General features: G+C 38.6%; 1 protein-coding gene across 1 annotated transcript in view; it reads left to right on the forward strand.

Annotated features, from left to right (window-relative positions):
- Nucleotides 1–2,725, forward strand: part of RHOU (ras homolog family member U) — an 8,418-nt gene extending 5,693 nt beyond the window's left edge. The window contains exon 3 of the mRNA XM_007935396.2: nt 2,270–2,725. Within this exon, the coding sequence (XP_007933587.1) occupies nt 2,270–2,725 (456 nt within the window). The remainder of the gene's footprint in view (nt 1–2,269) is intronic.
- Nucleotides 2,726–11,280: the final 8,555 nt, after the last annotated feature.

Genomic DNA, 11,280 nt, shown 5'->3' on the forward strand with positions numbered 1-11,280 from the left:
TGCCTTAGGCACTATGCTACCAGAGCTCCTATACTATCTCTAGTCCAGATAAATTATCTTTTAACAGACTCGAATTGACACCTGCCATATTTTCTTGGTGTTGACCCAGCTAATAGAATTCATTAATTCTTATAAACAATCTTCATAATAACCTCATGGGGTTGATGAAGTGATAATAACTATCACCTCTTCAAATACCAGGAGAATTTGCACAAAGATAGTACATAAAGGCAGGCTAAAATGCAGGTTTCATATAGAAGCTGTTGAAGTGAAAGAGAAGAGGATAACTCTACTGCCTGAATCAATAACTAGAAATTATGTCTTATGCCTTTGAGTTTTTTCATTGGGAAGAGTATGTTAGTATATAAGATGTTAAAAGGAGCTTTTAACAATGGAGTCATAGTTGTACCCATGTGAAAATAGATCGGAAATCGAGAACTTTAAGAAGCATGCCTTTGGCATAAGAGAAAGGAGTATGGTTGAAATGGGAGTAGCTCACTGCACACTGCCAACAGGAGCTGAAAATTCTTCAACCTTCTGACCTGTGAGATTCTTGGAAAAATTTTTATACTCAAGGGGAAAAAGTCAGGTTGCTGCCTGACCAGAGGGACAGGTACTTTTTAGCAGTCTGTCTCTCTAGTACCCTGCCCCACACACACCCAGTCACCAAACTTAATCTTGTATGATTTCTTTGATGCTGACCTGGCAAGAACATGCAACTCACTTGGCCCCAGAACACATTTTACTGAGCAGTGCATTCCAGCTGGCCTCCTTGTGCTTATGTGTATTGCATTTATTTTAGCAAATATCTAAAGTTTCTGGTCAGGCATTGAGCAGCAGGATTTAATTTCTGTTTTGCTTCCTGAGCCTTTTAGACAGACTCTCAAGAGGTCTGGTGAAGTCAGATTTCCAAACCTTTGTCACAAACCCAGGCTTTCTTGTGATTGCCTTTCTTTTTATCGGCAATGCAATCCCAGAGTCCAGGGCATACTCAGGATGATTGGCCTTCCAGTGGTGAAGTGTAGCTACCTGAAGGATTGACTTAACACAGATCTCTTTTTTTTTCTGTCCTTCTTACTTTAAGATCTACTGATAAGAGGGAGAGCATTTAATTAAAACATATTCCAAGCTGAACTATAGTGTACCTGGTTGAGTTTCTACATTTATTCTTTCAGCACAGAAGTGGCACTAAGAAACTTAAGTTGTTCTTCTTTTAACTTTCACTTCTAGAAGCCTGACAAATGGTAGTAGTATTCTGAAATACCATAATCTTTTCTGATCATTTTGGCTGGTTGACTTTAATATTTGTTAGTGGTTGTTGCCCTACAGTTTTAAGAGGGAGTCATAAATGAAAATACATTACAATAAAACAGATACAGGTTTCCTTTATACCTAGAGAAAAAGCTGTGGGCAGAGAATAATGCATAAAGAAATACTAGTTTTTAAGTAATGCAACAAAAAAGCTGGATAATGGTTAACTTTTTCTTGCCATTGGGCAATTGTCAGCAACATTACTCATGCACTGGAAAGAGAAGTTGAAGCAAGAAGAAAGAGGTGTATTAAACAAGAAGGAGAATGTACTAAGCCGTGCCTTAAGTGACACAGAGAGGCAGTGTTCTCTAAGTTGCTAGTAAGAGTCTTGTCTAACAAAGGTCATCAACTGGGTTGGCCAGTTCATCTGGTTAGCATTATTCTCTGTTCTGTGTGTGCACAGTACAGATGAGATGATATCTACATGATTCATACTTCACAGCTGACATGGGGCTGGAGTCTTAAAGGAAGGAGCTGTGATAATGGACTGTGATTCATTTGTATCAGGTTGAAGTCTTGGGATGTAGTATAGATAAGTCTAAGTCTTACAAAAGTAGCTAGGTACCAAGAGTTGAGAGAGTAAGTCTGAATTACTCGGGGCTAAAGGCTAATTTTTTATTTATAAAATTCATATTTTAATTACTTTTCTATAAGTTATAAATAGATCATGTATATTGAATGTCAAACATACTTGGCAGCTCTAATGCCTTGATGACAGTGGTTTTTTGGAGTGGGAGTGTCATAGTGGACCGCTTAAGAAGATGGCTATTATGCCAACATTGGGAGCATGGACCCCACTTAGACAGCAGGACTGTGTCTTTGAAACACTCTGTTCCTTCTATAATCAGTTGGGTTTCTTTTACCTGCTAGAACAATTTTCAGAAAAAATTTATGACTAGTCTTTTTGGTGTTGAAAACGATTAGAAAAATAACTTCTGGATGCTTCTGTTTGTTGCAGGATGAGTTTGACAAGCTCAGGCCTCTCTGCTACACAAACACAGACATCTTCCTGCTATGCTTCAGTGTTGTGAGCCCTTCATCTTTCCAGAACGTGAGTGAGAAGTGGGTACCTGAGATCCGGTGCCATTGCCCCAAAGCCCCCATCATCCTAGTTGGAACACAGTCAGATCTCAGAGAAGATGTCAAAGTCCTCATTGAATTGGACAAATGCAAAGAGAAGCCAGTACCTAAAGAGGCAGCAAAGTTGTGTGCCGAAGAAATCAAAGCCTCCTCTTACATAGAATGTTCGGCTTTGACTCAGAAAAACCTCAAAGAAGTCTTTGACACAGCCATCGTTGCTGGCATTCAATACTCGGACACTCAGCAACAGCCAAAGAAGTCCAAGAACAGGACTCCAGACAAAATGAAAAACCTCTCCAAGTCCTGGTGGAAGAAATACTGCTGTTTCGTATAATGCTGGCAAGAAACTCAGAAAAGCTATTTTCCGATGAAATCATTATTAGAAGCTACATTAGCTGAAATGATTCCTTTTACTGTGTAGAACTTGTATGGAGAACATGGGTGTATATTATAAGAGGCATTCTCAATTTCTGTATCCTTTCTTGCCTTTAATTTTCTAGTTTGTTTGAGCTGGAGGTGAGATACTTATGCAAAATATTTTGAAATAAGAATTTCTCATAACTCTGGAAATTCAGAGTTCTACACCTCTGAATTAATGCACATCTCACATAAAGAAGACCTCAGATCTAGATGTCAGGAATGACATTTTGCTATAGTACAATGTACAGAACAAATAGGGGAATGTGTGATTAACCATTCCCTGATTAAAGGCTGCTTAATGCATAGTGAAGGAGCCCTAGTGGCACAGTGGCTAAGTGCTCAGCTGCTAACCAGAAAGTAGGTGGTTAGAACCTAGGAGCCACCCTGCAGGAGAAAGATGTGGAGTCTGCTCCTGTAAATATTACAGCGTTGCAAAGTCTATAGGGCAGTTCTACTCTGTCTTGTAGGATCACTATATATTAGAATCAACTTGATGGCATGATTGCAATGTTTTTTTTTTTTTTGGGGGGGGGGTTTAATGCATAGTGCATTATGTACACAGGTCAGCCATGGAAAGAATTTAGTTTTGAAACTCCATGCAAACCATGCTTTATTTTATTTTTTCAAGAGCAAAAATTTGAGAGAGAAAATTAAGTGTTCTTAAAATCCAAAACACTAATTTAGTTTTTGTCATACCTGGTTGATAAAGATTTAAAAACAACCAACAAGCAACCTACTGACTCTATGGCACAGTTTAGACCAAAAGGAAAACTTATGTTGGATTTGTTACTCATGAACCAGTTGTGCTCCACTGTATAAACACAGCCAGCCACACTGCTATGTGGAGCAAAGCAGATGTTCGGCAGTAGCTCTTTCATGTTCTTTAGTTTGGAGTGTTCTCTGCTAGTACTGTAGCATGGGTACCAGACTGCCTAAATCGTAGGTAATTAGAGGTATAGGAAGCATTATCTAAGTTTTTTTTTTTTTTTTTTTTTTATAACTTCTGTACTTAAACTTTCCGATCTGCAGGAAAGTGAGTATTCTTGAAAGATCTGCAGCAAATGTTTACAGACACAAAATGTACCTTTTGATAGTTGTCACCAAAATATACTGCTATGTGTACACCCACACCCACACATTCTCACACACACGTATGTGTATATGGCCATATTTGCTGCTGATTCGGTCTTTTAAAAGTTAATGCAAAAAGAAAGCATGGCCACAGAAAACAGATTTTAGTAAAGATTGGCTTCAGATGAAGTTAAAATTCTTTTAGTAGATGCCTTTTTTATTCTACCTTACATAGGACTTAAAGTGTATCTTGATTTATACATTTTGACCAACTTAAAGCAAAATTACAATAATATTAAAACCTGGTCAAACAGTCCATTAAATCCCCAAATGGTATTTCTGAATGATCCTGAAGGGTTGTGTCCACTGCTGCCTGACCAAAAGCAGAGTGGATGCTGGGACCACCCACTCTTGGGTTTCCTCGCAGTGAGACACAGAGAAAAATACGTATTTGACATTTGTGTCCTTTAAGCCACTTAATCTTTAGGAGTGAAGAAGTGCCATGTCAGGAGAATAGTTTTTTACCATATGATAGATATGTTTCTGTCATGCCAAAAGATAATATTCATGTACTGAATTGTAATGCCACGCTTGCAGTGGGTTAAACAGATTTATCAAAATCAATGCAATAACTAAATCTACAAAAAATCTTTGTAAAGCCAGTAGACAGAGGAGTTTATCTTGTTGTGGGTTCTTTTGTTATCTTTTTTATTAAAAAAAAAATTCCCAATTGTGTTTTTCTATAGAAAAAGTAAAGATCATATTATATTTTAGGTTAGGAACTCTTAATGAAAGTAATAAACTGTTAGTAAAATTAATGAATTTCTTTGCTTAACAAAGGTTAATCTTTGAATCACTAAAATGCATAGACTGTTACTCTTTTCCAATACATTGAAATTGATTGTCATAGTTTTCTGGAACAATTACAACCTGAATGATTAAAATTACTTCATTTGTAGAAATGCTTAAAATAAACTTAATTAAATGCCTTTTAATTTTGCCATGTCTAGCTTACCTATTTGTGGAAAAGTCATTCCACATGGGATTTACCTGCCTTGATGTACAAAGATGGAGGCCACAAAGAAAGGTGGTGTATCTTCCTAGATGATGGACAGAGGAAGATTGGGGGGGGAGCTATTTAACGGTTAAATATTTACATATTAAAACAAATGTCAAGGAATACAATACAAATTACATTTTAGGATAGAACATAAAACTTGAAAGAAATTTTATGCATGTGATAGTGTATTGGGCTGTACTTTGTATTCCTTGAGTAGGCCTTTAGGATTCTTTTACTTTAAGGGCCTGGTGAGAAACATTTACTGAAGAAAAGCCTTGTGTGGTCCAGGAATGAAAGCTTGATGTAAGTGGTTTAGTTTTTAGCAGGTTGTGCCTTATGCTGTACTGAAAAATTTAGAAAATGAAATCATACAATCTGGATTATTAGTGCTAAAAATCTAGTGGGTTGACATTTAAGTACAACAGTTTTAAAAGCATTGCTGCATTTTATAGAGTAGTAAAGTTGCAGTTGTATTCAAAGTTTTCTTGCACTTTCAGTTCTTTGTGAAAATAGATATTGGTGTGGAAAATGTTTTTAAAGTATGTGTTTGAGTTAAACAACAAATTGATTCACTTCAGTGGTCAAAATTATTACACTTGCAGCTTGGTGTGCAGGGGAGATTTTTGTAAGCGTTGTGCTTTAGAGAATGCTACTTTAGCTTAAATTCCAAAGTATAGTCCAATGTTATAATTTAAAAAATGTGATATACTCTAAAACAGTTTTGCTGTCTCTTTTTGCCATGTATATATAAATGAACATTTTATAATACTGTTCTTTGTTCTTGACATACTTAAGAGAAACTACACATGTATAACACAAGCCAAAATGAGAGCGAGGTCTTCTCCCAGAATCTTGTAACCTGGTGCCTTACCAAGTTGTGTGTGTTATTAAGTATAAATGATGTTGAGCAGAATGTTGTACTTGAAAATGTTACGAATGAGGTGCTATGAAATAAATTAAAACCTAAGTATTTAACTGCATTTACTTTTTCTACCCAAGAATTTCCCTAGAAATGAATAAAAAATCAAACCACATCTGGAAGCAGCACTGGTAGAGAATCATCATGGGAATGTACCCATAGGTATGTTGGAAATGCATCTCCAACTGATAATAACCCCACCCATTGCCATGGAGTTTTTTCCTACTTATAGTGGCCCTGTAGAACTGCCCCTTAGGGTTTCCAATGCTGTAAATCTTTATGGAAGCAGACCACCACATCTTTTTCCCACTGAGTGACTGGTGGATTTGAACCACTAAGCTTCTGGTTAACAGCCAAGCACTTAACCACTGTTCCACCAGGGTTCCTACTAAATAGTAAAAGCTTATCTAACATGGCATTTTGAGGATTCTGAGGTTTTGGTCTGATAAGAATCATGAGTATGCATGAGTAATGGAATGTATACTAATGTCACCATGTATTGGAAGGAACAGTGTTCTTGGAGCAAGAAGTCCAGGCATTGAGTAGCACTTACTGTGTAATGAAATGGAAATGTCATTTGATCTGAGCCTCATTTCTCTCATGTGCAAATGGTACTGCCTTTCTCACTAGTCCCATGTGAGAATTCATGTGCATATGTAGAGAAAATTCTCAATATCAATAAATAACCATGGGAAGATTTAGAAGTCAGAGAAACCTTAGTCAAAATGGCACAGTGACCCCACCACCCCCACAGCCACTCAACAGGCTTTAAAGCTGAAATTCACCACAGGTCCTAGTTTTTCACCTCCTGAGGGGACCAGGAACTACCAGTGTACACTGTGAATTCAGGTTCTGTCAGTTACCCTTGTGGTCATGCTGTAGTATGCAGTGTTTACTGCAGTGATTCCTGGGAATGTGACCCTGGGGACATGACCATTATGAGGGGCCAGAAGTCATCCCACTGCCACATCTGGTCTCAAGGGAGCAGACACTACATTCCTTGTTATAGTGTAGACCTATCCACTTAATTCTCCTCACTAAGGAGGCCAGACTAAAATTTTCATGAAAATTCACTGAGCACTCAGGGTTTTCAACATATATACTGCATAGAAAGCAATTGAAACTACTACACAATTCTATACATGTTCTAAGTGCATTCTGCTGGCTCTATTCCTGACCCTGCACCTGATACATTGACAAAATGTCTAATTCCTTGGGAAGATGTCAGTGAATGTTTTACTAAGATATTTACGTGACATGAAGGAGGTAAGAGAATGAGCAATATCTGAAAGAACAGTTTTCCAATGGGAATAGAAAAGACCCAGAGGCAGAGGAACGCCTAGCATGTCCAGGAGGCCAAAATTAGTGGGACAAAGGGGTACAGGTAGAATAATAAGAGATGATGTCAGAAGGGTGATGGCAAAGGAAAGGGAGATCATGGAGATAGCTGGGCTCTGGAATTGGACTGCTTGGCTTTGAATCCTGGCTCTGCTACTTTGTATTTGTGATTCCTTAAATACCTTAACCTCTTTTCCTTAACCTACATCTCTGTGATTAAACTTTAAAAACTGTAACAAGAATAATAATGGTACTTCTGCCAATGGGTTGTTGTGAGGAATAAATAAGGTTATAGATATAAATTGCTGGCATAGTGCTTTGTCCATAATAAGCACTTGAGAAATGTCAACTCATTGATATTGTTAGTTGACATGTTCGATATATATATATATATATATTTTTTAATTGTGATTTGGGTGAAAGTTTATAGAGAAAATTCACTTTCTGTACAGGAGCTCACATGCTCTTTGTCACATGACATTGAATACAGTTTACCACAATGCAATAGCTCCCCTCCCACTTCCTCCCCATATTTATTTCTTCCCTGTATCCTTCCTTCCATGCATTCCTGCCCCCTGAGTTGTGTCCCTGTGCATACACAGCCATTCTCCCATGATTGTTCTCTCCAAGGAGTGTATCTACTTAGTATAAATGTTCAGCTCATATGCCTGTCTTTTGTTTGGCTGGAACCCACAGGATTGGGCTAAATTCCAGACCTGAAGAGCATCTAGGGGCCATAATCTCAGTGGTTCCACAGGTTCTATCAGGCCAGCAAACCTAGTGGGGTTTTTTTTTTTTCTTTTTAATGATTTTGATTTTTGTTCCACACTGTTATCCCACTCTATCCAGGATCTCCTACATAGATCCCCCTCCAAGTGGTTGAGAGTGGTAGCTGGGCACCATCTGGTTCTTCTGGTCTCATAGTCATATAGGCTGAGAATGGCATGGTGTACTGGTCGCTTGGACTAATTGCTTCCCTGAATCTTTGCTTTTCTTCATTCTTCTTTGTTCTGGACAAGGAGAGACCCATTGTTGCAACTAGATGGCTGCTGGCAAGCTTTTAAGATCCCAGTCACTACTTGCCAAAGTAGGATGTGGAACAATATTTTGTGAAGTATGTAATGCCAATTGAGCTTGATGTCCTCTACAACTATGGTCCTAAGCCCACAGGTCCAGCTACTCACTCCTGGGTAGTTGGCTGTGGCCAAGAAGTGACTACAACCTTGTTCCTTGTCAGTTCTACTATATATCTGGGAATTCTTCCAGAACATACCTATACACTTGTAGAAACATTGTCTGCCAACCCTATACATGGTCTTGGGCACACTTCACCCTCCACAGATATACCTAATAGTTCAGCCTGTCCACCCATCTATCCACCTCCATATCCATGTTTGCCTTCACTGGCAATACAGTACTGTATGTGCAAAAGTGTTCATCTTTGTTGTCTGTACCTCCTATGCACCTCTCTATGTCCTCCTCTTCCTCAGTGTCACTGTGTTGATTATTGACATTTGGTACATTGCCCTTCTCTTCACCAAAATCAATACTTGTCTGTACCTATCTAACAGTGTTCCCTCCCGTCCCCTCCCACCCCTGGTAACCAACAAAAAATTTCCTTCCATATATAAAACTTTCCTTGACCTTTTACAATAATGGACTAATACAATATTGGTCCTTCTCTGATTGACTTATTGCACTCAGCATAATGTCCTCCAAGTTCATCCATGTTATGCGGTGTTTTGCAGATTCTACATTATTCTTTAGAGTTGCATAGTATTCCATTGTGTGCATGTACCATAGTTTGGTTATTCATTCTTCAAGTTGATTTGTTGTTGTTGTTGTTGTTTGCTGTCGAGTCGGCCCGACTCATAGCGACCCCTCCTTGGGTTTCCGAGGCAGTATCACTACGGAAGTAGGATTGCCCAACCTTCCTTCCGAGGAGTGGCTGGTGGGTTTGAACCGCCAGCCTTCTGGTTAGCAGTCAAGTGCTTTAGCCACTATGCTACCAGAGCATAGCATAGTGGCTAAAAGCACTTGACTGCTAACCAGAAGGCTGGCGGTTCAAACCCACCAGCCACTCCTCGGAAGGAAGGTTGGGCAATCCTACTTCCGTAGTGATACTGCCTCGGAAACCCAAGGAGGGGTCGCTATGAGTCGGATCTGACTCAACGGCACATAACAACAAGTTGATTTACACTTAGGTTATTTCCATATTTTGGCTATTGGAAATAGTGCTGCAATGAACATCACATATATCTGTACTTGTCCTGGCTCTCACTTATGTAAGATATATACCTAGTAATGGAATGACTAGGTCAAATGGGATTTCTAATTCCAAATTTAGAAGGAATTGCCATACTACCTTCCACAGTGGTTGTATCATTTGACAGTCCCACTGGCAGTGTATGAGAGTCCCAAACTCTCCGCATCCTCTCCAGCATTTGTTATTTTCTGTATTGTTGAACTTTGCTACTAGTGCTGAGGCAAGATGGCATCTCATTGTTGTTTTATTTTGCATCTCTCTAATGGCTAATGACTGTGTGCATTTCTTCATATGTTTGTTGGCTACCTGAATATCCTCTTTGGTGAACTGTCTATTCATGTCTTCTGCCCATTTTTTAAATTGGATTATGTGTCTTTTTGTTGTTGGGGTGTTGGAGTTTTCTATAAATTCTAGAGATAAGTCCCTTGTCGGATATGTGATTGCCAAATATTTTTTTCCCGATCTGTAGGTTCCCTTTTGACTTTTTTGGAGAAGTCTTGGGAAGGACATAAAAATTTAGTTTTTAGAAGGTCCCATTCATCTAGTTTCTCTTCTGCTGTTTGTGCATTTTGGGTTATGCTTGATAGTCTATTTATGCCATATATTAGGGCCCCTAAATTTGCCCCTAGTTTTTCCTTGAGGAACTTTATAGTTTTAGATTTCACATGTAAGTCTTTGATCCACTGCCTTCTCGTTTGCATGGCTTCTGCTGAGAAATCAGAACTTATTCTTATTGGTTGTTCTTTTTAAGTAACTTTTCAGTTTTCTCATGCTGCTTTCAGGATTCTTTCTTTGTCTTTGGCTTTGATGAATTTGATGGTATGTCTTGGTGATTTTCTTTTGAGGTTATCCTGTTTGGAGTTCATTGGACTTCCTGAATGGATATAGTCTCATATTTCATCATACCAGGGAACTTCTCTTCCAACAAATCTTGGACAATTTTCTAGTGGTTTTCTTTTCTGATTAGATGTAGAGTATTCCTTTTTATGGTATCCCCCATGAACCTTAGGCTTTCATCATTTTGTTTTGATTTCTTTTCTGATTGATCCCTTTCCAAAGAAGTATTCCAGCATTTGTCTTCAATCTTGTTAATTCTGTCTTCCATTTATTCAATTCTTCTCCTTTGCCCTTTCAATATGTTATCTATTTCTGAAATTTTAGTATTAATCTTGTGGATTTCTATCTACATATTTTGTATCATTTCTAATTTTCATTGATTTTGTCATTTTGTTCTTGTATTGTCTTTTGACATTGTTCTAGGGTGTTGTCTGTGTTTTCCTTAATTTTGTTATTGTTTTCCTTGATCTGTCTCTCAATCCTTTGTAGATACCTGTGGTGTAGTAAATTACCTGATATGGCTTTTCTAGCCATAAGTCTTTGTAAACTCTGTGGTGAATTTGCCATGAGCAACTGAGTATCTCCTGATTGTTAAAGTTACCCAGCTGGGGTATTTCTGTTGAGAATGGCACAAAGCAATCTTCTGGGACATTCTCTCCCTCTCAGGTGTATAGAATTCTGATGTTGGGATTGCTTCATTTGGGCCACTCTGCCAGGCTCAAAAGGATCCCTCCTAGAGGCAGAAGGAGTCTCTGTGGCTGCTGACTGAGAAAGATGTCCTGCTGAGAGAAATGTGCCCCTGAGAGATATGAGAGATACATGCTGCTGAGAGAGAGACATGAGAGACATTCACTGCCAAAAAAGTGATGTGCTACTGAGACTGCCAACTGCTGAGTGAGATGGCCGGTTGCAAGAAACTGAGTGCATTTCTCAACTTGAATTGTAGTCTGGTGCTTCACTAATAAACTCCATAATCTG

This window comes from Orycteropus afer, unplaced genomic scaffold, assembly GCF_000298275.1.
Source record: "Orycteropus afer afer isolate SDZICR_OR568_19922 unplaced genomic scaffold, OryAfe1.0 scaffold00027, whole genome shotgun sequence".
In the NCBI taxonomy this organism is placed as follows: domain Eukaryota; kingdom Metazoa; phylum Chordata; class Mammalia; order Tubulidentata; family Orycteropodidae; genus Orycteropus; species Orycteropus afer.